Source organism: Microcebus murinus, chromosome 3 (assembly GCF_040939455.1).
Source record: "Microcebus murinus isolate Inina chromosome 3, M.murinus_Inina_mat1.0, whole genome shotgun sequence".
Taxonomy (NCBI): Eukaryota; Metazoa; Chordata; class Mammalia; order Primates; family Cheirogaleidae; genus Microcebus; species Microcebus murinus.
This window is the reverse complement of record NC_134106.1, coordinates 113798010-113825422: the sequence shown is the minus strand read 5'-3', so window position 1 is coordinate 113825422 and position 27413 is coordinate 113798010. Positions and strand designations below refer to the sequence as shown.

General features: G+C 36.8%; 1 protein-coding gene across 11 annotated transcripts in view; it reads right to left on the bottom strand.

The window, feature by feature from the left end:
- Positions 1-675: 675 nt before the first annotated feature.
- N4BP2 (NEDD4 binding protein 2) overlaps positions 676-27413 on the bottom strand; it is a 104042-nt gene continuing 77304 nt past the window's right edge. For all 11 annotated transcript variants that reach the window (XM_012753950.3, XM_076001206.1, XM_012753965.3 and 8 more), the window contains 2 exons: positions 19338-19461; positions 676-18090 (listed from right to left, as the gene is read on the bottom strand). In XM_012753950.3, coding sequence (XP_012609404.1) covers positions 18045-18090; positions 19338-19461 — 170 coding nt within the window. In that variant the 3' untranslated portion in view covers positions 676-18044. The remainder of the gene's footprint in view (positions 18091-19337; positions 19462-27413) is intronic.

Below are 27413 nucleotides of genomic sequence, written 5' to 3'. Positions count from 1 at the left end.
AACAGGTAGGATTAGCTCGTCCTTTCTAGCGGTGGGGTTCTCGGTGCGGCCGTGACAGCCTGTGCGGGCGGCCCCTTGGCAAGGGCCTCACTCGGCCTCCAGTTCTTGCTCCTGTAAACAACCCTGCAACAAACATCCTTGAACATATATCTTGAGACTTAGGTTTTTATTCCCATGAGAACTGTAAAGTAGAACTGCTGAATTAAATGCATATTTTAATTTTTAGTAGTTTCTTTATCTCAAGTTCATAAAATATCTTTTTTGAAAAGAATCTTTTGTCTTTTCTAAATTTCATTAATGTAAGTCTTTTTATTAATTCCATTTTCTTTTATGATTTTCTAATTTTTTTTTTTTTGAGACAGAGTCTCACTCTGTTGCCTGGGCTAGAGTGAGTGCTGTGGCGTCAGCCTAGCTCACAGTAACCTCCAACTCCTGGGCTCAAGCAATCCTCCTGCCTCAGCCTCCCAAGGAGCTGGGACTACAGGCATGCGCCAAGATGCCCAGCTAATTTTTTCTATATATTTTTAGCTGTGCAATTAACTTCTTTTTATTTATGGTAGAGCCAGGGTCTCGCTCTTGCTCAGGCTGGTCTTGAACTATTGACCTTAAGCGATCCACCCACCTTGGCCTCCCATAGTGCTAGGATTATAGGCGTGAGACACCATGCCTGGCCGATTTTCTATTTTTTTAAGATGAACACAGAATTCCTATATTTCTAAACTTTGTGTACAGCTTTGGCTGGTTCTTGTAGGTTTGGTTATATTGGGTTTTCCTTTTCTGTTTCAGAATTTATAATCTAATTTATTAATAGTTTCTAATTTGATCCAAAAATTATTTAGGGGAGTGGTCTTAAATTTCAAATAATTGGTTAATTTTTACATTTTAAACATTTCTTTATTCTTTTTTTTTTTTTGAGACAGTCTCACTTTGTTGTCCAGGCTACAGTGAGTGCCGTGGCATCAGTCTAGCTCACAGCAACCTCAAACTCCTGGGCTCAAGCAATCCTGCTGCCTCAGCCTCCCGAGTAGTTGGGACTATAGGCATGTGCCACCATGCCCGGCTAATTTTTTGTATATATATTTTTAGTTGGTCAATTAATTTCTTTCTATTTTTGGTAGAGATGGGGTCTCGCTCTTGCTCAGGCTGGTTTCGAACTCCTGACCTCGAGCGATCTGCCCGCCTCAGCCTCTCAGAGTGCTAGGATTACAGGCGTGAGCCACCACGCCCGGCCTAAGCATTTCTAATTTCATTAATTTACTTCTAATTTTATCAGATAGTGTGAAATATAAAATCTTTTAATATTTTTTGTGGCCACTTTGTGATCAATTTTTGTAACTAGTCAATGGCCATTTGTAAATGCATATTTATTAGGTTTGAAGAATGTATGATGCTGTGTATGTTAAAGCAAATGTGTCAACTGGGTTTTTTATGGTCTTTTTTATTTTTTTGTCTACTAGATCTGTCTAGTTCTGAAAAACGTACATTAAAATCAACTCTAATACCATTTTTATAAAGTTATCCTTACACTTATAGTAATCTTTTGTTTATATATATTTAGCTATTATGTTGCTTGATGCTTATCTTCATCTATTATGTCTCTTATAGGTAATGTTCTTCATCCTGTTTAGTTTATTAGTGGTTTATCACACCTTGTCAGATATTACCATTGCCTCTCCTAATTTTTAATTTATATATCTATATTTTATTTTCTAACTGCTTTAAATATTTACCACTGAGGATTTTCTTGTAGACAACATATGGTTTATTTTTAATCCAATCTTATAGTCTGTTTTTTTTTTTTTTTTTTGAGACAGAGTCTCGCTTTTTTGCCCAGGCTAGAGTGAGTGCCATGGCGTCAGCCTAGCTCACAGCAACCTCAATCTCCTGGGCTCAAGCAATCCTGCTGCCTCAGCCTCCCAAGTAGCTGGGACTACAAGCATGCGCCACCATGCCCGGCTAATTTTTTTTCTATATATATTAGTTGGCCAATTAATTTCTTTCTATTTATAGTAGAGATGGGGTCTCACTCTTGCTGAGGCTGGTTTTGAACTCCTGACCTTGAGCAATCCGCCCACCTCGGCCTCCCAGAGTGCTAGGATTACAGGCGTGAGCCACCGCGCCCGGCCTAGTCTGTTTTTTGATAGGAAAATTGAGCTCATTTACATTTAATATAATCATTAATATTCTTTTTTTTTTTTGAGACAGAGTCTTGCTTTGTTGCCCAGGCTAGAGTGAGTGCTGTGGCATCAGCCTAGCTCACAGCAACCTCAAACTCCTGGGCTCAAGCAATCCTGCTGCCTCAGCCTCCCGAGTAGCTGGGACTACAGGCATGCGCCACCATGCCCGGCTAATTTTTTCTATACATATTAGTTGGCCAATTAATTTCTTTCTGTTTATAGTAGAGACAGGGGTCTTGCTCTTGCTCAGGCTGGTTTTGAACTCCTGACCTTGAGCAATCCTCCCTCCTCGGCCTCCCAGAATGCTAGGATTACAGGTGTGAGCCACTACGCCTGGCCTAATTATTAATATTCTTGATTTTATTCCTTCTCTCTTGCTTATGTTTACTTTTTTTTTTTTTTTTTTTTGAGACAGAGTCTCACTTTGCTGCCCAGGCTAGAGTGAGTGCTGTGGCGTCAGCCTAGCTCACAGCAACCTCAAACTCCTGGACTCAAGCGATACTTCTGCCTCAGCCTCCCGAGTACCTGGGACTACAGGCATGTGCCACCATGCCCAGCTAATTTTTTTTATATACATATTAGTTGGCCAATTAATTTCTTTCTATTTATAGTAGAGACGGGGGTCTCGCTCTTGCTCAGGTTGGCTTCGAACTCCGGAACTCAAACGCGATCCGCCCGCCTCGGCCTCCCAGAGAGCTAGGATTACAGGCGTGAGCCACCGCGCCCGGCTCTTATGTTTACTTTTCAACTTACTTCATTCATTTCCTTTTTTCCTTTTCTTTATATTTTATACATATAATATAACCATATTCCTGATATGATCAAGCTATAATTTATACCCTTTTCCCCCTTAAGATATGAAAATAACATTATAATTTCCCACTCCACCAGTGGTTATGTTCTTTTTTAACATGCATCATCAAACACAATTTATTACTGTTATGTAAAAAGACACTGTTTCCCCCGTGTTACTCTATTCCCTGATACTTTCCCCACACCTCAATAAGATAATACTGTTAAAATATTTTTTACTTCTTATTCCCTTTCTTCCAACCTTACCTCTTAGGTTTTGCTGAGAAATTTTGCAACTTTTATTTCCAGGCTCTCACTGAGTTGCATTTATCTTAAGAGAATGTAACACATACGGCACACATTTCCAGTCAGTCCATTACCCACATATATTGTCCACTCGCCATTTCCCCTTCTACTGTACCTTCTCATTGATCTTGACATGTGTATTCTTATTAATTTATTGTTTAGAGTCCTCTTCTCATAGTTTCTTCAGATATGGGTGATAAATTCTTGGAATCCTTCCATTTCTGCATCTCTTTCCCCCTGGCAAGCGAATGATCCTTGGCTGGAAAGAGACTTCCTGGGTTCCTTTCCTTTTTTCTCAATAAGTATAGATATGATTCACTGTCTGATACCAATACAATTCTTTTCCTGTTGTACATAACTTCCTCTTTCTGTCTGGAATGTTATAAGATTTTTCTCTTTAACCTTGAGATTCAGGAATTTTGTTTAGGTATGTGCCTTTTTTCATCAATCCTGCCTAGAATTTAGTGAGCACTTTCAACATGCAAATATAAGAATTTATTCAGCTCAGGAAATTTACTTCTATTAAAGTTGGCTTTTCGGTCAGGCGTAGTGGCTCGTGCCTGCATCCTAGCATTCTGGGAGGCCTAGGCAGGAAGATCATTTGAGCTCAGGAGTTCAAGACCAGCCTGAGCAAGAGCGAGACCCTGTTTCTACTAAAAAAATAGAAAGAAATTAGTGGGACAACTAAAAAATATGTATATATATATAGAAAAAATTAGCTGGGCATGGTGGCGCATGCCTATAGTCCCAGCTCCTCGGGAGGCTGAGGCAGGAGGATTGCTTGAGCCCAGGAGTTGGAGGTTGCTGTGAGCTAGGCTGATGCCACAGCACTCTAGCCCAGGCAATAGTGTGAGACTCTGTCTCAAAAAAAAACAAAAGGCCGGGCGTGGTGGCTCACGCCTGTAATCCTAGCACTCTAGGAGGCTGAAGTGGGAGGATTGCTCGAGGTCGGGAGTTCGAAACCAGCCGAGCAAGAGCAAGACCCTGTCTCTACTATAAATAGAAAGAAATTAATTGGCCAACTAATATATATAGAAAAAATTAGCCGGGCATGGTGGCGCATGCCTGTAGTCCCAGCTACTCGGGAGGCTGAGGGAGGAGGATTGCTTGAGCCCAGGAGTTTGAGGTTGCTGTGAGCGAGGCTGACGCCACGGCACTCACTCTAGCCTGGGCAACAAAGTAAGACTGTCTCAAAAATAAAAACCAAAATTGGCTTTTCACTTGCAATTCACTCTGGAACTCCTACCACTCACACCTTAGACTTCTGGATCTGTCCTCCCTTCTCCCAGCACTTACAGTATAAATGTAAGAGTCTGAAAAGGCAGATTCATGCTCGTCCTGGTAATATTGGGTCATCACAGATACCAGCTCGATTACAACATTCCATACTAGAAAGCAGCCTAAAGTGAAATATAATAAAATATGTATGTTTTGTATACTAGATAATTCACTCTAATATCAAGTATGACATTTTCACTATTTTTTAAAAATATACACCTATTAATTTCAACATGTCCATTTTTTTTAGAATGGTTTTCTAAAAGCAATACAGTTTTAAAACAAAAAAACTGTCCAGACAATGAACGTAAAATCTCTCACACCCACCTCTGACACCTCAGGCCTACCCCCAAGATAACCTGCTGTTCACAGAATCTTACAGAATCTTTCAGAAATTCTTCATGTGTAACAAGGAAAACTTACTACTATGTAAGTGTTCATAGCTTCCTTTCTCCTGCCTGCTAACAAAAACATGCGGACCACTTCCCATCCCCTATACCCACACCTCCCATTGCCTTCTCACACAGATAGGATAAATGGGAGATGAGAGATTTATATCGAAAAGGCCCAGAGCTATTCACTAGGGAGGGAGACGGAAGGACGCTGGAGGGGAGATAGATGAGACCAGCACTGGCTGAGAGAGCGAGTGTTTTGATGAAAGGGGAAAATTAAGAAATATGGAGACAGAGGCTTTGGGGTATCCACAGGATATGAGAGAGTGGGAGAGAGAAAGAGCATGTAGGGAAAGCAGAATTAAAGAGGTGTTCATGCAAGTTATATTTATATAACTTGTACTGTATAAAACACAAGTGCTTCATGTAAGTTCTTTGAGGAATAAAGATTAGAATGACTTTTACTGTCTTCTGAACATGACATCCTCTGCAACTGAGTCTTGAGGGCCCAGAGTCTGTTCTATTCACTCTATGCATGGGTTTGCATTCATATGTATACACACACACACACGTGTACATAGTGATGTATAGTATACAAGTGAATCTATCTATATATATCTTTTAAAAAAAAACACAAATGGGATCATACTAGAACTCTTTTGCACCTTGCTTCTTTTTCCCTTCACAGTAAAGACTGATTGCTTTTTATCTTGCCTATTTCCAAGAAAAGATTTAACTCACAATAAAATGACAGGCATATGACCTAAAACTATTAACATGACTACAAGGACAGGAACCAAGAAATATAAGGGTCAGGGGAGAAATTATATTTAAAAAATCTAGCTAATCATTTCATGAGTATAATACAAAATTAATAAGGTGCTTTAAAAATAGATTCCTATGTAACCAACTGCTAGAAAATTATTTTTGAAGGGAAAAAATTGATTTTATCTAAGAAATGACAAAACAATGAAAATAAAAACAGCCCAGCACTTAAAACGGCAGTAAGCTCTTATTATTCAGCCCCATCCACTGCAGAATCCTAGCAAAGAGATTCAGGGGAGCTACCATCAATTAACTGTTTCTATAAATAGTGAAACTGCAATAATCTGAAATAGTGGATAATTTTAAATATATTTTACTGTTTTTCATAAATTCAGATGTATAGACAGACACGAAAGAAGCAACTTCAAAAAAAAACAATGAGGTCCCACTACAAAGAATTGTTTCAGAAAGACCTGGGAAACTCCATTTCTCACAACCTTCTCTCGGCTCCTCCCGGTCCATCTCCTCTCTCCAGTTGGTATAAAGCAGCAGATTAAAGCATAACAATCCTTACACATCTTTCATGAAAGCGGGGCTACGTTGAGTCAGATCCTATCAGTGTGAAGGAAGGGGACCATACAAGTAAAGAAAACATTTTTTTAATTCCCTGCAGACTGGGTTTCAATCCTCTTCTCCACTCCATGGCCTGTCACTTTCCTGGGTAATATGTACACAAAGTGCATGATCCAGAGATTTGACATCAATTCTGTGACATTCTCCACTCTGATGACCATCATCTTCATGCTCAGTCACAAATCAAACTCTGTTGGGAATAAGTATCTGCATCCCTAATGTCTTCAACTCAGAAATCCTCTCCCTTCCTGCAACTTCCTTCCACTTTCCCTCCCCCTCAAACTTTCTGAATCTGTTCTTTACCTCATCTGCACTCTCCCCACTCCCCTGCATTCTCTCAGTCCAGCAGCCCCCGTGGGTTCCACAAGACTCCTTACCCAGCTCGGCTCATCATCAACCACATCAACCCTGCCCATACAGCACCTTGAATTCTTTTTCCTCCCTTCCCATATGAGCCTCTACCATACCTGTTTGCCAATCACTAACCCTGCTTAAACCAAATGATGTTCCTGTTTCTCCTCCCTGATTCCTGAAAATTTCTGGAGAAAAATCTCTTAATTGATACAAGCAAATACTAGGTGCTTAGAACACAGAGATCTCATCCTGACACCTGGCTCTGCTATTTATTAGCTGGGAAAGTTTCCACAAATTATGTAATCTTTCTGAACATCTGTTTCCTAATCTGTAAAATGGTATATATCAAATCATTAGGATACTTTCAGCTGCAAACAACATGAAACCCAACCAAAAGTAGCTATTGTCTCCCATCACAAGGTCAGTTCCAGGGTTAATTCAGGGGCTCATTGATGTCCTTTCCATGCGCACCATCCTTAGCACATCGGCTCGGGCCTCAGGTTTGTCTCTTCATGGTTTCAACAGGGCAATTGCAATTCTAGACCTCACATATAGACGCCAAATCTTGCTTTGGAGTGCATTTCTTCCTATGTGCTTCACTGTATTAGTATGGAAAACCTTGCCTAGAACTTCCCTAGTAGAATTCTCTTTGGCATGGCCATATATTCACCCTTTAACCAATCAATGGCAAAAGGAAATTGAATTGCCATGATTGGCTTTTTGACCAATAAAGGGGCTACAGACGGATCAATCTTCCCTGAACACATTGCCATCAGATAACTGAAAAGAGCTGTGATAAGAATACCTGTCTGCCAAGTGGGCAATAATACCTGCCCCACTGGGTAGTTACGAAGATTATAATGGATACATTTGCAAACTACCTAGTGGTGCCTGGTACATAGTAGACATAGTGGTTTCCTAATATGTCCACAAATTCCTTCACACTGTATTCTTCAAAAAGTAGAGCTGATTCTCCCATGCTTGAATGTGAGCTGAATTTAGTGACTTGGTTCTAAAAAATAGAATTTGGTATAAAACGTACAACACTAGGTCCCCCTACTCTGGGGAAAGCCAGCCACCATGTTGTAAGGACACTCAAGCAGTGTTTGGAGAGGTCTACATGGGGCCCTCTCCCCTGTAGTTCTGCTCAAGACTCCAGCCTTGGATTGAGAGTTACACCTAGTTCTGGGGTCTTCAGACTTGGATTGGTCATGCTACTGGCTGCCCTGGTTCCCTGGCTTGCAGAAGGCCTACTGTAGGACTTTTGAGCCTCTATAATCACTTGAGCCAATTCCCCTAATAAATCCCCTCTCATCTATCTATCTCCAATTGATTCTGTCACTCTGGAGCACCCTGACTAATATATACACAAATAAGCTACATTAAGTAACAGTGTGCATTATTTGCAGATGAGTAAAATCAAGGCTCCTGAAAGATATGCTAAATTTATTCTAGACTTGGGGTACTTCCTAGCATACCTCTAAATACCCCAGCTGACATGCAAAGCTTTTGTGACTAATATGTCAACCCATTTTATTTCTAGTACCTGGTTTGACAAGTACCATCAGTGTAGTAAATATGGACATTTGATACTCAGCCTCCAGCTCTACTTCTAATGAGCCTTTCTGTATTGAAGAGGCTGGAAAGTTCAAAACATTTCCCAGTCCCCTCCTGCAGGTAAAATTCTCCACATAAAATAGCTTCTACCAGTTAGATCCACTCTTACGAGATTTGGGAGGCTGGAGGTAAGCCGGAGGCCATTTATCTACTGGTATGGCTCATTCTGCTAAAAGGTCAAGTTGTGGAGATGTCAGCTTTTTCTAGAACACTTTCCTGGTGTCACCAGCTCTGGGTATGTTAAGAGACAGTTGTGGCAATGGTGCCATGATAGCCTCCCAATTTGTCACCTTTACATTATGGCAGAGGTAGCAGCTACTATGCAGGTTAACTCTTCAGGTTAACTCTTCTGAAATTCACTCCCAGAACCAAATATAGAGACTACTTCTCCAACTCTTCCACCAGCTTTTAAAACACTTTCTTATAGAGTTTTAAATATATTCAAAAGTAGACATTATAGTATAATGAACGTCCATCTTCATCATTTACTAACTTACAGCCAATCTTAATTCCTAAGTTCCTCCACCCACTTCCTCCACTTTATTTTGAAGTAACCCTCCAACAACATTTCATGGACTTATTTCAGCATGTAATTGAAAAAAAGCAGCAGGTTTCTTTTTTAAGGCTCCCTTTTGTTCTAAGCATGTATCTCCTTTTAAAAAGTTAAACACATTGATTGCCAAACTAGTAAAAAGTTTTTTTCCTTGGGGCCATGGTGTTTTATTAGGAAAATAGAATAAAAACTTTGAAAACAAAATAATCCTTTCTAATTTAATGAAAATTTTGTTACTTTTTATTGTTTTCTGTGAATTATATGCAACTTGAAAAATAGTTCTTGTAGCTCCCAAGGTGAAGAGATGTGTAAGTTATGTATACTTCATGAGACCCTGGGCTCAAAACTAGCATCAATTAAACACAACTCACATGGCAATTAATGTGTTAATTGGCTGGGCATGGTGGTTCACACCTGTAATTCTAGCACTCTGGGAGGCCAAGGCAGGAGGATCCCTTCAGGTGGGAGGATTGCTCAAGTTCAGGAGGTAAGACCAGCCTGAGCAAGAGTGAGACCTTGTCTACCAAAAATTAGCCAGGCATGGTGGACAGCACCTATAGTCCCAGCTACTTGGGAGGCTGAGGCAGAAAGATCGCGTGAGCCCAGAGTTTGAGGTTGCTGTGAGCGAGGCTGATACTACAGCACTCTAGCCCAGGCAACAGAGTGAGACTGTCTCTCTCTCTCGTTATATATATATATATATCTGCAACATCACTCCTAAAAAACAATAGTTCTTTAATATAATTATCAAGTCATGGCTCACATTGTCAATTGTGCTGTTATGGTCATAGTTTTTCTGCTGAACTGGCACCCAAATGGGGTCCACAAATTGCCACTGGTTGATATACTTCTTACATCTTAATGTATAGTTCTATCTCTACCTGTGTGGTTTTATTTTCTTTGCAATTTGAAGAAACTGTGTTGTTAGTTTCCCAAAGTCTACATTTTGGTGACTGCATCACAATGGTAGTGTTTGACGTGTTCCTCTGTAATTCCTATAAATTGGTTATTCAATCTACAGGTTTGATGAGATTTAATCCTCCAGGATGAAGGTACACACTCCCATGCTCCCTGAGAAGATCTGCATTTGCCTTTGCTAAGCAGCTAACAGCAGCATTACCAGGCTGGGACCTCTACAAATTTAACTCATGACTTGAAGTGGTCTTGCTATCCTAGGTGCTGTGACTTTGGGCTGATACTCTGTGAGGGCCAATAGTGATTATAACGTCTCAGCTTTTTTTCCTGGTCTCTCCTTTTGCTTAGTGCCAAGGCAACATTCCTAGTCCTTCTGGAGGTAGGAAGGAGGACAAAATTATTTTATCCATCCCTATTCCCAGTAAGGATAAAGCCCAGTAGGGTGCGAGCTTTATGGGGTGGTCTCTTATTAGTTTCCAAGTTTGCTGGCCTTTGTTTTCTGTCCCTCCACTCCTAAACTTTGAAAACTGAAGCTCAAGGTGAATCAGGATCAGAGGCACCTTTTGCAAAAGTGTCTCTAAGTATTAATATTTTCAACCAAAATTTTTAGTTTCTCCAACTCTCCCAAGTGGGAGGGTCAGTCTGAGTTTCTAACTAAGAAACACCTATGAAATACAGATGCTCCTCAACATATGATGGGATTATGTCCCCAAAAAACAAAAATAAGTTGAAAATACTGACAGTCAAAAATGCATTTAATACACCTAACCTACTGAACATCGTAGCTTAGCCTAGGCTTATCTTAAACGCACTCAGAACACTTAGCACTGGCGTGGCTGCCTGGGAGGTGCAGCTCGCCACCACTGCCCGGCATCGAGGGAGAGTATTGAGCATGTCACTAGCCCGGGAAAAGACCAAAATTCAAAACTCGAAGTACGGTTTCTACCAAAGGCATATGGCATTCACACCATCATAAAATCGAAAAACCATAAGTTGGAAAAATCATAAGTTGTACCATCCCAAGTAGGAGACTGTCTGTACATATATTCTATATTAATAGGGCAGGCTGGTGTAGCAATGCCAGAAACATGCTTTGACTAATGTACTTCCTTCCGTGAGCACTGACTGAGCTAGGCCATGTCATTTAGTTTCTTTCCTAATTAAGGCTAGAAATGGATCATACACAGCAATCTTTCCAAATAAGCCTCCCCTCATGCTGTGGGCAGGACTTGTCCCAAGTCCAGTATTAGATGCTATTAATCCTTTTTGTTTTCCTTAGAGGGCAATCCAAATTTCTCAAAATTTCGTAAGTGAGAACAACATTCTAAAACCTCATTTTTAATAGAATTTCATTTGTTATACCACTGGCATAACAAAACACAATCTAGATACCTAAAGAAATGGTTAAAATCAAATAAAGGTTATTTATACATGTTTTAATAGCTTCTGCTGTAAAAGAATATTTTCATCTGATACATTTAAATCCAGAAGAAAGCAAGCACATTCAGTATGGATTGTTTTGTGCTATCTTGTGATAACTCCATTGCCCCATTTCTTCATCCCACTGTCTTACCTGCAGCTGTTTCTCTGTCTGACCAAGGAGAGAACTACGGATGGATCATGTACTCGGTCATTTCTCTACCCCCAAATAGTCATTCCTTACATTGAGGAATTTGTTTATATTTTGAAAATTCATTAATATTAAAATGCTAATGTTTCGGCCGGGCGTGGTGGCTCACGCCTGTAATCCTAGCACTTTGGGAGGCCGAGGCGGGCGGATTGCCCAAGGTCAGGAGTTCGAAACCAGCCTGAGCGAGACCCCGTCTCTACCAAAAATAGAAATAAATTAATTGACCAACTAAAAATATATATTCAAAAAAAAAAATTAGCCGGGCATGGTGGCGCATGCCTGTAGTCCCAGCTACTCGGGAGGCTGAGGCAGTAGGATCGCTGAGCCCCGGAGATTGAGGTTGCTGTGAGCCAGGCTGACGCCACGGCACTCACTCTAGCCTGGGCAACAAAGTGAGACTCTGTCTCAAAAAAAGTTTAAAAAAAAAAAAAAATGCTAATGTTTCATTAGCTATTAAAATTAAATAAGCCTCTAAGAAATGAAATTTTAATAAGTCAAGATTACCACAAGAAGTGTTCCAAAAGCTACGAAAGGCACAAAGATTGTATACACTTATATAGGGAGAAAAGCCATGAATTTAAAGTCCTTAATCTTTTTCCTACAAAAAGTCATTTAAAGATTTCAGGCAACAAAGTTCAAATTCACTACCTCCAAAGGAAATAACTACTCCCCCATCCCTTAATGCCTCCAGTTTGTTTTTGTTTTCGTTTTTACTGGCACAGTTCTTTCTTTATATGCAGTTTCTAGCTCTGAAGACATATGCATATTTATATCTTCCTACCCTGGTCTACTTAGCTTTAAATCACTTGCACCAAGTACTGAGCTTTTGCACACAGACATGATGAATAAATGTTTAAGAGGAAACAAAAGTCAATATGCAAATACATTAACTAAGCAGTATCATTAGAAATAACTTACATATGTAATCTAGTTGCCACAACTGAGTTATAAGATCAAAAGTGATCCCATTAGCAGTTAAGTCATCGACTGAAAGTCCATTTCAACAGCCATATCATTTGAATATTTAAAGTTAAAGCACATACAACTGTGATTTCCCTTTTATTATTCCTAGCACTTGGAAGCCATCAACAAAGATCTGTTGAAGTAATATATCAAGAACTAATTTTCGGCCAGGCCCGGTGGCTCACGCCTGTAATCCTAGCACTCTGGGAGGCCAAGGCAGGAGGATCGTTAGAGCTCAGGAGTTTAAGACCAGCCTGAGCAAGAGCAAGACCCATCTCCACTAAAAATAAAATTAACCGGGCATGGTGGTGCATGCCTGTAGTCCCAGCTACTTGGGAGGCTGAGGCAGGAGGATCACTTGAGCCCAGGAGTTTGAGGTTGCAGTGAGCTAGACTGACACCATGGCACTCTAGCCTAGGCAACAGAGCGAGACTCTGTCTTTAAAAAAATAAAAACTAATTTTCACAGTATTTGCATATAATGATCAAAAATTATGTGTCAGAGACTAATACTCACCCTCATACCCATTTCTCTTTCCTCCAAAAGAACACTTCACTCATATTTTAGCAGAACACATGGCAGTCTGAAATAAATAGTTTCTTAGCCTCCCCTGCAGCTAGACGTGACATGACTAAGTTCTGGTCAATAGGATGTAAGTAGAAATGACCTATGGCAGCTTCTAAAAATCATCTTTAAGACTGTGGGCACTTGCCCTTTGCTCCCTTTTCATTGTCCTTCCTCCAGTAGCACATAGAGGTGATGGTTAGAACTCTAGCCACCCACCCTGGCGTAGGAAAATGAGGGCCATACCCGGGGTATGGCAGAACGGTAAACTACACTAGATGCCCGAAAGCTTCGTGGAGAAGAGGATTCCCATCAGTCCTGGATTCTTCGCCTCTTGGATTTTATATGAAGAGAGAAATAAACTTGTATCTTTTGCCATTGGTATTATGGGTTTTTCCAAAATACCAGCTTCCTTTGGATAAAGGAAGAAGGCAAATTCATAAGCAGCAGATTTTCAAAGACATATACTGTGAAGCCACATCTCTCTCAGAAAGGGATAACAGAATATTACCTCTTTATAAGTAACTCACTCTCTTATGACAGCTGCAGCCGCTCTATACTAGGAGTCGGAGAACAAGGTGTGAGACATACCACTGCTCCTAACTGGCAAACCAGCTAACTTCTCTACGACTATGTGGCTTTATTCATTAAACTGGGATAGCACCACCTATGTAATAAAATTCTCTTAAAATTTAAAATATAACGTATATGAAAGTATTCCATTGTGTAAACACTACTACACATAATTATTGACAAGAATAATTATAAGATAACTGCGCAAAAGCTCTGTCTCATACTATAACCTTAGTAAAGAATACTCAATAAATATTTGTTGAATAAATATTTTTAAGTCTTTGCTAAATGAATTATTCTGCTTTGGAGCTGAATAAAGTTCAAAGGTCCTTAATGTTATTTAAAATATTACTTGAGTCTCTAACAGACATAATTCTAAATTTTGATGCCAGTCAAAAGATACAGGCCGTGGCTCACATCTGTAATCCTAGCATTCTGGGAGGTTGAGGCGGGAGGACCGTTTGAGCTCAGGAGAGTTCGAGACCAGCCCAAGGAAGAGTGAGACCCCATTTCTACTAAAAAAATAGAAAGAAATTAGCTGGAAAACTAAAAACAAACAAATATATATATATAAAAATACATACATACATACATATACATACACACACACACACACACATATATATATATGTATATATATATATGTGTGTGTGTGTGTATATACAAAAAAAAAAATTATCCAGGCATGGTGGTGCATGCCTGTAGTCCCAGCTACTCAGGAGGCTGAGGCAGGAGGATCACTTGAACCCAGGAGTTTGAGGTTGTTGTAAGCTAGGCTGAACGCCATAGCACTCTAGCCTGGGCAAGAGAATGAGACTCTGTCTCAAAAAAAAAAAAAAGATGATGATGATACAGGGTGTGAAGAAAGAAACCATAGCTAATCCATTTTAACTGACTCCTATTTACTACAGCAAAATAATTTAAACTAGAAGAAAAGCTGTGGTACAGAAATAAAATTTTTATGATCATTCTCTAAAATTACAAAGTTACACATAAAAATATTTTTTAATACTTAAACCACTAACCCTACCACATCAAATGAATGATTTCCTCACACTGGACTGTGGCTAAAGTATTTTATTAAATTAAGTATGTAATTTGCAAATGGTTTCATAAGAAATTTTAAAAGCAAAGTTATAAAACATTTTTAATAAAAAAAGTACAGAGTTAACAGCAAAATTACAGTTTCTTTATAGTACAAATAAAAACATTTTGTTTCTGATATATTGTCTGAAAATTTTTAAATATTTTCTCCAACTGATAGCTGCAATATTGTATTTTAATCAGACGTCTCATGGTTAATTCAATCATTTATTAATAATAGATTCATCATTTAGACCATAAAAGTCAACTGCTCAACTTTAAGGAAAATAACACACTTTGTCATCATATAATGTGAAGTTATAAAAGGCTCTTCGGGATGTAGATGTGTTCTAGCCTTGTTTCTCTATTAAATTCTGTAAAGAAGCATTAAGTAATACTGTAAACTTGAATTACATTTTAAAAATAAGCACCATTAACATACATTCTACATAAACTTACTTTTACCTTTTGAATGACACTCTTTTGGCCACATAAACATTTAAATCTGTTTTCTTCACGTGTAAATAAAAATAAACAGTAATATTTAGCCACTACACAGAAAAATTATCAAATTTCACCTCACTGCACAATGAAAAAGCACTTTAAAAAAGCACTTGGAAGAAAACGGTACACATTATTTTTGTTTTTTACACATTTTGTCATTTTCTTAACTTGACAGCAATTAAAACATTGTCAGAGCAATTTCCTGAGTTTTAAAAGTTTCTAATTTCCAGCTCAGAAATAACCAATGTCACTATTATACGTGTCCTTTTTCTAAGCATACAAAACACTTATAAATTCAAAAAGAAAAAGGTCAAAATAAAGGACTAGAAACTATCCAGAAGAATAGTATAGTCTTTCCTTCTTAAAATGTGTTATAATATTAATACACAAGACACTTTAAAGTCACAATTTCTACTATATGTCTTATATTTAAAGGCCACAGAATTGTAAATAGCATGGAAATACTAACAAATTGAAGACACTTCAAAACTTGAAAATAATATAGAGATATGAACAGCCGATAAATGTAAGAAAATATGCTTCCATTTCTCACATTGGAATAAAGAGATGGACAGATTGAAAACACTATTAAGAGTCTCTCAGGTCCAACTACACATCCTCTGTGGTTTCCAGATTATAGTTCTCTCTCTCTCTCTCTCTTTTTTTGGAATGTTTTTACTAAAACCTTCCAAACAAGAGAAGTGCTGTGCTTTTAAAATATTAAGTTTACAAAGAGCATTCTAATGAGTCATGTATTGGCACAAACGTACAAGTTATGTAGCCCTTATCCAAAATGCTTGGGATCAGAAGTGTTTTACATTTCTGATTTTTTCAGGTTTTGGAATATTCGCATGACACTTACCAGTTTAGCATCCCTAATCTGAAAATCTGAAATCTCAAATGTTCCAATAAGCATATCCTTTGTGTGCCATGTCCATGCTCAAAAAGTTTCAGATTTTGGAGTATTAAGGATATTCAACCTGTACCAATATATGAAAAATTTAACAATCTCCAAACTATCTTTGATGTATAGGATTTAGAAATGGGCAAAAGGAGGAGGGATTATATAAAATATTCTTTCATAAGAATGTGTTGCTTAAACTATGCTAGCTAGTAGGTAGGAGGCAATTTGAAATTAAACTGCATTAAAATGCTCACACTTTGCCTGTATGCTTATAAATGATTAAGAAATACTGTTAAAGATTTACCAAAATAAAGCATAACATTAAAGTTGATACTAGATAAAACATAGCTCTTTTCCTTTGATTTCTGCCCGCAGAATACCACATCTCTAATTCATTTGACTGCTCCCTCATTAATCATAATACTATTGAAATAAGTCTAGCTAAAGTGCTGAAAAGTGATTTTTTTAAATCAAATGAGAAAATATAAAAACACAGAAAATGAGTATGCAGGTGCATACACTCCAATAACTGCAGGTTTTGGTATTGTTTTCCATATTCTTAAATCATATTAATTTATACATAAGAATATTTTATTTCATTAATTATTGAAAGAAATTGCTTTATTTTTAATGTATAGAACTGTTGTAGAGGTTACAAAAAGTGTGCTAAACTATGTGAAGAATGTGAATAATACTTCAATACTAATCACTAACCATTTCAAAATAATAAACACTTATTCTTATTTTTATGGAAATAAAACTCAGTAAGGCTCTTCGTTTAAAAGCATGCAATTAGGACATATAAAAACAAGTGTTTTTGAGTTTTATTTTCATTAAAATGTTTGCTCTTTTGGAAAACCATTCTGTATTTTAGGATTCTTTTCAGTACCAGCTCAAGCCTATAATTCTTTATTCAAATAATTTTTTAAGCTTAACAAAGATCAACATAATTGTTTGCTAAAATTATGTATGTTGAAAATATTCTCCATATCTGAAGTCAAATTTGTTTAAGCCACTGTCTGATATTGGAAAATTATACTTTACCAGATTAAACATGTGTAAAGGAGATTATAAACACACTAACCAGATTTATTAACTAAACAAACAATAGAAGTCAAGGAAAGTTTCCTTTCAGAAAGTTGGCTCTTTCAAAATAAAAGTAAAAATCGTTTAAATTCTAATGATTCCTTTCACTATTATACCCAAAATGTTTTCTACATTTGTTTTAATAAGATTTTGACCTACTGCAGTTTAGAAATTGCATCCTCAAACATAACTATTTAGAAATCCACAGTTCTAGAAGCAGTTTTAAAAGGCAGTGACAATTGATAGATATCTAACCATTTCTCCTTTTCTGAAAATTTTTCTGCCTATGGAAGGTATAAAACTGCAATGTAATCTCAGACCCAATTTTCCTCCCATAAAACGTACACATACAGAAGAACAGAACAAAAGGTAAGAGACCAAGATCTGTACAAAGCAGAAGAAAGTACAATATAGTGCCTTCCTTCCTGTAGGATATGGCAAAATGAAATGGTTTCATGTGTTTAGTTTTAAAAGCAAAAAGTATTCAAGTGTTTTTGTTAGATCTCCTTTCTTTATTACTACTACTACAACTTCTTTTTCTTCTTTTAATACAAGCCTTTGAAGGGCATGAACTAGATATCAAAGCACTTAAAATACCTCTCATAGAAACCTTTAGGACTTTACTAAATGTCAAACAACAAAGGTAATACAAAGGTAACATTCTCTCTGAGAAACAATCAGAGCACTTCAAACTTTAAAACTGCAGCTGATAATTTTTTCTTAGATTTTTGTAATCAATAAAAATCCTCTTTAATATTTTTAACAGGTAACATTATTTGGCATTTGATTCAGTAAAAAATTAAACTTCTCTTGAATTTTGAAAAACGTAATTTTTCGTGTCTCATAACAACATTTCCAATAAAACACATGTTTAGAGTAGAACTAGCTGAAGTACTGCAAATAAAACTAATTTTAACCTACAAACCTTCACACTTCTAAGTCAAGGACGTTTATTTTACTTTAGCATGACTTTCAAGCACCCTGGTTTAATTTCAGAGAACCTGTAGAAATGAAAAAAGAATTATTTTAAAAATAAAAATTTCAAACTGGCTAGGGAATATACTTTGTAATCAATTCCAAGTGCCTATGCTTAACATGATATTTACTATCAAAGTACTGTCCTTTATTAAGTCAATATCCAAGACCAATATCTACATTTATATGTTGCTTTTAATCTATTGTCAAAACAAACACAATCCGAAACCTGGAGATTATTCCTAACTTAGTAGTTGACATAATTTAAGCTTTTTTAAAACCTCACAAACCTGAATTATACCTTCATGAAAAAGAACATGCTGGATGAAGGATAAGATGGTGTCTACATTGCACAGTTTCTGTGCATCAAGAAAGCACCAAGAAGAAGTCTCTGATTAGCAGGTAAATCTGATCAATCTGGCTGTGCAATGCTTTCAACTCTTTCAGTGTAAAATTTCAAGGAACACTAGTCTCTAAAATAGATGATTAATCTTGTCAATATGATCCTGTTCTGGTCTAACTACTCCTTCTGTAAAAATAAACAAGAAATGTCACCTGTCTTCATGCTCGAATTAATACTACCACTTTCTATAATGCACCCAAGTAAGATATTACATGGCATAAACTAAATATGCTACACTAATTGAACTTGGAGGGGGGTACTGGATGCACATCCTGGGGTAATCTCTCCATCAAAAGATCTTTCATCTTTGACTTTTCTTGTCATTTTCTGTTACTGAATAATGATCACTTAATGAAAAAGGACATTTTGTGTTTGTCAGCAAATCATTAATGGCATTTAACTTATGAAAATATATATAAATTTATATTAACTGGAAAATGTCTGCAAAAAATGAAACACACCCAAATTACGACTATATTTCAGCAGAAGCTACCCAATTCCATCCAAAATCCACAAACTTATATTTCCTTTCAAAATACACACAGCAAGTAATAAACTATGATATGTGTAATCTATTTATCTCAGATAATATATTATCAAAGAAACACAAATATATTTACTTTCTTTTAGAATTTTAAATTTATCATAGAAAGTTTTATCAGATGATTATTGACAACAATCTTCTATTTCTGGTTTACCAAACAACATATCCAGCAGGGAAAGTTATATTATAATTTAAGCATAAACTTTTGACTGAAATTAGATGATTAAATTTAGTTAACTATTTTGACAGAGCATTCTGATCATGCTATTAGTGTTTACCAGCTGTATATGGGCAGCTGCCATTATCAATAACAGAAATCTACTCACCTGAAGCTATGGCTTGTGAGGTATTTAATGACGGCTGGCTTGATGCGAGCAACTCCTCCCTGGCTGTGGTTTCCTCTCCCCGTGATCACAGACAGATAGGGCTTACCACCATTCTGCTTAAATTCTGTTACAACAGGAATTAGAACAGTTAAATTCATTTATCTTACATTCTCAACAGAAAACAAATTCTAGATACTCAAACACATATGAAACTGTTTTCATGGGGATTTAGAGATTTATTACCTCAATAAGCCCCAAAATTAATGTTTTAAAATATGTTTTAAAACATATATAGCCTCAGTGCAATCTATCCATACAAAGTCTTCAGTGAGATTTCTTCCCCTATGGGGAAGGAGATTTCTGTGCACTACCAGTTCCCTCTGAAATAATTATAATGACAATAATAACATTAATGACACCTAATAATTAATATGCACATGGAGTCAGACACTGCTTTAAAGGGTATATTAAATAAGACTCTTTAGCTTGGTCAGATAGATCTGAAAAAGAAAAAAGAAAAAAATAAGAATCTTCACAACAACTCTATTAATTAAATACTCTGAAGCCAGTCAGCTTTAGTCTGAATCACAGCTCTGCCACTAAATGACTGTGTAACCATGGACAAGTTACTGAGCCTCTCTGCTTATCTCCCCATCAGAAAAATGGGATAATAATAGTAACTACTTTATAGACTATCCTCCAGAAATGTCTAGTAGCAAAACCACTAATTATAGCATAGCTTATAGTTTTACTGTTAAAGACAATCAATTATTAACATAAGAAACTCTTACTCATAATTCTTAAAATATCAAATGAACCTGAAGCCTCTTGAAAGAGTACAGTTACTATTTTAGATATGATCTTGTGAAAATCAAGTATATAAATCTTTAAAACTAGTAACAGCTATCATAGAATTTTTTTAAAAAACTGTTAATAATAAGAGTTGAATTAATGAATCTAATAAATTTTGTTCCTCATTCATAAATAGCTCAAGTTTTGATCTTTAGCATAAAATACACACACACAAAGCTGGGCACAGTGGCTCATGCCTGCAATACCAGGACTTTGGGAAACAAAGGTGGGAGGATCACTTGAGACCAGGAGTTCAAGACTAGCCTGGGCAACATAGCAAGACCCTATCTCTACAAAAAATTATAAAAACTAGCCAGGTATAGAGGCCACACCTATAGTCCCAGCTACTCAGGAAGCTGAGATGGGAGGATTACTTGAGCCCAAGCATTTGAGGTTACAGTGAGCTATGATCAGGCCACCGAACTCCAGCCTGGGTGACAGAGCAAGACTCTGTCTCTAAATATTTTTTTTTAAAGAAAATACACATATAAGTGTTGCATATTCTGCTCATTAAGGTGCCCTAAAACTCCAGCAGAACGTATCATATCTCTAGGGCAATATTTAGTCTGGAATTTTAAAATGATATGTTACCCTTACAGTTCTATTTCCTCTTCTTTAAGATCTCCATTTCTACTAATCCATACCTATTACTTCAAGCAATATGTTATTCAAAATTCAGCTCTCTCTGGATGCCAGCTTCACATGGTATTTGCTTGCTAAAAAGTTGTTGCATTATACACTCAAAATTTTGTACACTGTTTTTTATGTATGTTATATTACAAATAAAAGTTTACTTAAAAAAAAAAAACAAACCTCAATCTCTTAACTAACCATAATTCACTCTCATCACTCCTTCAATACTGTTCCCCTTACCAGTTAGGTCAGTCATTTATACCACCTCACCTTTCAATAGTATACTTATTACTCTGAAAATGTTCTCCAGTTGATTGACATGCCTCAAAATGAAGTAAGAGCTCAAAGGATATTTGTTATATAAGTTAATGTACAGGTTTAGTTTCCCAAATTACAGGCTAATCTCATTATCCCCTTTGAACGAACTGTTTAACTCATTTTTAAGCACATTCCAGATTTCTTATCATTTCAACTACAAACATTTCAGTATGTAACTCAAAAGAGTTAAGGATGCCTTTAAAAAACATTAACCACAATGTCACATCATCTGACAAAAATTAACAATAGTTCCTTAATACTATCAGTTTCTAAAAATTTCTCCCAATTATCTCAAAAATATGTTTTTACAGTTATTTGTTTTAATGAGGGTTGAATTAAGTTCATACACTGTATTTGACTGATATATTTCTCAAGTAACTTTAATCTAAAGGTTTTTCCTTGTGTTTTTCTTTATAATTTATTGAAAAAAAATTGGATCATTTACCCTAGATTTTCAGAGGCTGGATTTTGCTGATTGTTTCCCCATGGTGTTGTTTCACATGTTGCTCTGTCCCCTGTAAATCCCTATAAAGTAGTAGTCAGTTCTGCTTCTGGTGTGATTGGGGGCAAAAATACTCCATAGACAGTAGTGTGTTGGTGTATATTTCAATAGAAGGGACATGAGGTCCAGATGTCTCTATTACTTTTATTCATCCCCAATTTTGACAATCTTTTCATCTTATGATGAAAAACAATGCTGGGAAGAGCCAAATTTTCCACTGGATGCACTTCTATTCAACAATACCACCATCTGGTGGTGACTGACAGTAACTACACAGGTGGCAGCATGCACTAGATGAGCCTTGGTGTCCAGAAAGATTTGCACCTTGGGTAGTTGAGTCACCTTGGGCAAGTTATTTAACTTTTTTTTTCTTGCAGGTTTTTTTAAATTGAGATATTAATAAAATTCACATAACATGAAACTCACCATTTAAAAATGTACAATTCAGTGGTTTTTAAGTATATTTACAATGTTGTACAACTTACACCACTAATTCCAGAACATTCCATCATTTCACAAAGCAATCCTGTGCTTCTTAGCAGTCACTCCCCATACATTTCCCATTCCAGCCCTAGAAACCACTAATCTGTCTAAGGATTTATATATTTAAAACATTCCATAAAAATGAAACAATACAATATGTGGCATTTTTTATATGGCTTCTTTCACATAGCACACTGTTTACAAGGTTCATCCATGTTGTAGCATTTCTCTTCGTGACTGAATAAAATTCCCTTTTATGGATCTATCACATTTGGCTTATCCATTCATCAGTTGATGGACATTTGGGTTGTTTCTACTTCTGGGCTGTTACAAATATTCATGTACTAGTTTTTATGAAGACAAATTGTATTTTAGTTTCTAGGGTACATGCCTATGAACAGAACTGCTAGGTCTTGGTAATTCTACGGTTTACCCTTTCAAGAAACTGCTGAATTTTCCACAGCTGGTGTGCCATTTAACATTTCCACCAGCAATATGTGAGGGTTCCAGTTTATTCACATCCTTATTAACACTGATTATTTTCCATTCTACTAAACTTTAAAGTTTTCCTCATCTATAAAATGAGAGGAGATAGTATGGTGGTTCCCCCAAAAAATTAAAAATAGAACTACCAATCTATGGTAGGGATCTAGCAATCCCATTTCTGGGTATATATCAAAAAGAAATGAAATCACTGTCTCAGAAAGATATCTGCACCGCTATGTTCATGGCAGCATTATTCACAATAGTCAAGACATGAAAACAACCTAAATGTCCACCAGCAGATGAACTGATAAAGAAAATGTGATATATACACAGAGGAATATTATTCAACAATAAAAAAGAAAAAATCCTGCCATTTGCAATAACACAGATGCACCTGGAGGGCATTATGTTAAGTGAAATAAGACAGATGGAAAAAGACAAATAACGTATGATCTCACTTATGTGTGGAATTGAAAAAAGTCAAACTCATAGAAATAGAATAGAACGGGAGTTACCAGGGAGTGGGGGAAATGAGGAGATGTTACTCAAAAGGTACAAACTTTCAGTTATAAGAAGAATAAGTTCTGGGGATCTAATGTGCAACATGGTGACTATGCTTGCTACTACTACACTCTGGCCAAGCACAATGGTTTGTGCTTGTAGTCCCAGCTACTTGAGAGGCTAAGGATAACTTGAGCCCAGGAGTTCAAGACCAGCCTGGGCAACACAATGAGACCTTGTCTCTATTAAAAATATATAAAAAATAATAATTATACCATACTGAATACCTGAAATTTGTTACCAGAGTAGATCAAAAGTGTTCACAATGCACACACAAAGTGGAAACTATGAGGTGATGGATGTGATAAGGTGATTCGCTGTGATAATCATTTCACAATGTATTTATCAAGTCATGTTGCACACCTTAAATATATACAATTTTATTTGTCAAAAAAAAAGAGACATACCTACCCTTTTTTTTTTGAGACAGAGTCTCGCTTGTTAACCAGGCTAGAGTGAGTGCCGTGGCGTCAGCCTAGCTCACAGCAACCTCAAACTCCTGGGCTCAAGCAATCCTTCTGCCTCAGCCTCCCGAGTAGCTGGGACTACAGGCATGTGCCACCATGCCCGGCTAATTTTCTATATATATATTAGTTGGCCAATTAATTTCTTTCTATTTATAGTAGAGACGGGGTCTTGCTCTTGCTTAGGCTGGTTTCGAACTCCTGACCTCGAGCAATCCGCCCGCCTCAGCCTCCCAGAGTGCTAGGATTACAGGCGTGAGCCACCGCGCCCGGCTCATACCTACCCTTATTCAGTCATTCATCCAAATTTTTTTTGAGTGTTGAACAAAAAGCACTATACACAATGATTCAAGAATTATCTTGGCTCAATTCTTGGCCAAAAAAACAAACATTTAACAATCAATTATACAAAAGCTTTTTATAAACACTATGGTAAGCAGGAATACTATGAGAAGCTATTAACAAGAAGCCCAACTAGTGTTAGAATCAAGAATGACAGTGTAGCTAAACATACAGAAAAGAAGGCAGAGCAAAACACGAGACTGGAGAGGCAGGCAAGGAACATACTATGTAGGGATTCTGGACTTCATCCTAAATTCAACCTGTATTTTCTTATCATAATGCTAATTACTTATGTTCACTGTCATCTACGCCACTAGATGGTAAACTCCATAGAGACAGGGATTGTGTATCTTTTTCACTGCCTTATCCTTGATGCCTAGAATACAGAAGATAACCAAGTATTTATTGAGTAAATGGTTATTAATCCATCCTCTACAGAGACTATCTCTTATAATATTTCTATATACTTGAAGAGTTTTTCTTTTCTCTAGATTAAATGTGTTAAATTGCTCTTAAATTTTCTCTTTTTTAATCTTTACTGCTGTTTCTAGATTTTCTTCAAGATTTCCAAAATTCAATTTGAAAACTACAGGAGAATTTGCTCCATTATCTGAGAATGTCAGCTAATATCATATAGAATGAACACAAATTATAAAATACAATAAGTGAGTCAGCCAAGCATCATTGATGAATGCTAAAACCATTAGGTGAAATACTATAGAGCAACAATTATGCACAGTGCCACAAAGTATCAACCACCAAAGATTACTAATTAATTACAAAGGGGGAAAAGTACATTTAAACAGAAAAATCTGATAGAGTCCTACTGCAGCTAAGAAATCAAACTTTACATTACTAATAATGGGACAAACTGACCATATATGTCTCTTGATGTATTCACCAAGGATAGCTTACCATCACCTAAGTAGTATTTTTACCAAAAAACAAAATTATTTTTTTTGAGACAGAGTCTCACTCTGTTGCCTGGGCTAGAGTGCTGTAGCATCAGTCTAGCTCACAGCAACCTCAAACTCCTGGGCTCAAGCAATCCTTCTGCCTCAGCCTCCCGAGTAGCTGGGACTACAGGCATGCGCCACCATGCCCGGCTAATTTTTTCTATTTATTTTTAGTTGTACAGCTAATTTCTTTCTTTCTTTCTTTTTTTTTTTTAGTAGAGACATGGTCTCACTCTTGATCAGGCTGGTCTTGAACTCCTGAGCTCAAACGATTCACCTGCCTCAGCCTCCCAGAGTACTAGGATTACAGGGGTGAGCCACTGTGCCTGGCCCCCCAAAAATTTTTAACTTGAATCTAATCATAAGGAAACAATCAGGCAAATTAATATTGTCTGCCAAATAACTGTCTTGGAGTCTTCAAAAAATGTCGACAACATGGATCATAAAAAATGGGCAAGGGAACTAATCTATATCACAGGAAACCACACAGACATAGGACAGTCACCTAAAACATATGATGCTTGATTGTATCCTGGACTGAAGGGAAAAAAGGCACAGCTATATAGGACATTATCCATATAAGTGGAGAAATCTGAATATGGGCCTATATATTGGATAATATTATTCTATCAATGTTACATGTCCTAAAAGCGACAATGACATTATGGCTATGTCAGAGAATGAATTTGTTTTTAAGAGAGATGCATGCCAAGGTATTTAGAGGTAAAACACCACAAAGTCTATAACTTATTTTCTTTTTTTTTCTTCCTGTTGGAAAATTTTTTACTGAAAGTAATTTTTTTTTACAATTATAAAAGTATAATATTCATTGTAAAAATTTGGAAAATATAGAAAAAGCTGAAGAAAATTATAACTTATTTTCAAATGGTTCAGCAAAAAACAATTTTAGAGATTAAGACATTAACAACTGTCCAATCTAGGTTAAGGATATATGGGTGTTCATTGTATAAGTCTCAACTTTTCTGTAGGTTTTTAGCTTACTCAATATAAAAATTTAGGAAAAAGGATAGTGATAAGAGTACACATGCTGATATGCAAAAGTAAAGCTCACTGCAACATTATAACTAAGTTTCCATCAAGACAGGAATGGATACATTATGATGCATTCACAGAATATTATATGCAGTTATAGTCCACCAGGATGAGTAAAGCCATCAAGATAAGTAGTACACCCTGAAAACTATATTTGGTGATAATAAAGTAAGTGGCTTGGCTAATGATATAATGTGACACCATGTACATTTTCTTAAAACTCACAAAGGGAATACCATAAATATGAACACATGCACATATAGTAAAGGTATAAAAAATGGACAGAAAAGATGTAAATCAAATTTGCAGGATGGTAATTTCCATTAGAAAGGGAGAGAAGAAAGAATAAAGGATTGACAAGGAATACAAAGGGAAGAGTAAACATAAATGAAAAACATATATGGCAAAATGTTATCACTTGTTACTTGGATTCACTGGTGTATAGGTGTTTATAGTATTACTCTAAAACCTTTTCAATATGGTTACAATATTTTATGATAAACATATGAATTTTCAACCTTACATATCAATCTTAATCAACTATTTAATTAATATAGGTGATACATATCAAATTGGTAAACCTATATATAGTAAAAAGGCTTCTAAAATGTATATAAACCAATAATCAGAATAATATTGCTATCAGTGACAGGGCAGGGCTGTGGAGTCATAAGGTAATATAGCTGAGCTCTAGCATCTCCACAATAAAATAGAAGACTAAGAGAAAGCTAAGGTGAGAATTCAAAAATACGCTAGTAGTGATGAAAGGAGATGACAGATAGTATCACAGTCAGAGGTAACTAGAACAGATTGAGCTTTTCTTTTTCTTTTTCTTTTTTTTTTTTTTTTTTGAGACAGAGTCTCGCTTTGTTGTCCAGGCTAGAGTGAGTGCCGTGGCATCAGCCTAGCTCACAGCAACCTCAAACTCCTGGGCTCAAGCGATCCTACTGCCTCAGCCTCCCGAGTAGCTGGGACTACAGGCATGCGCCACCATGCCCGGCTAATTTTTTTATATATATATATATATCAGTTGGCCAATTAATTTCTTTCTATTTATAGTAGAGACGAGGTCTCACTCTTGCTCAGGCTGGTTTTGAACTCCTGACCTCGAGCAATCCGCCCGCCTCGGCCTCCCAGAGAGCTAGGATTACAGGCGTGAGCCACCGCGCCCGGCCCAGATTGAGCTTTTCTAATAAGTACTACCATCTGATGATGAAAAGGAATAAGATGCTAAACCAACATGATATTTTAATGTGAAGTACATAATATTGAATGGAGGCATATAAAAGTTCCTCATTCTAAGCCCTGGGAAGAGGTAGAACTTAGATATGAGGCAAGTGGTCTTTCCTACTGGCCTGCAAAAATAAGACACGTGGAGAAAGAAAGGGGTGCCACCACACCAGACTCAGAAATCCTGCCTTCTGTG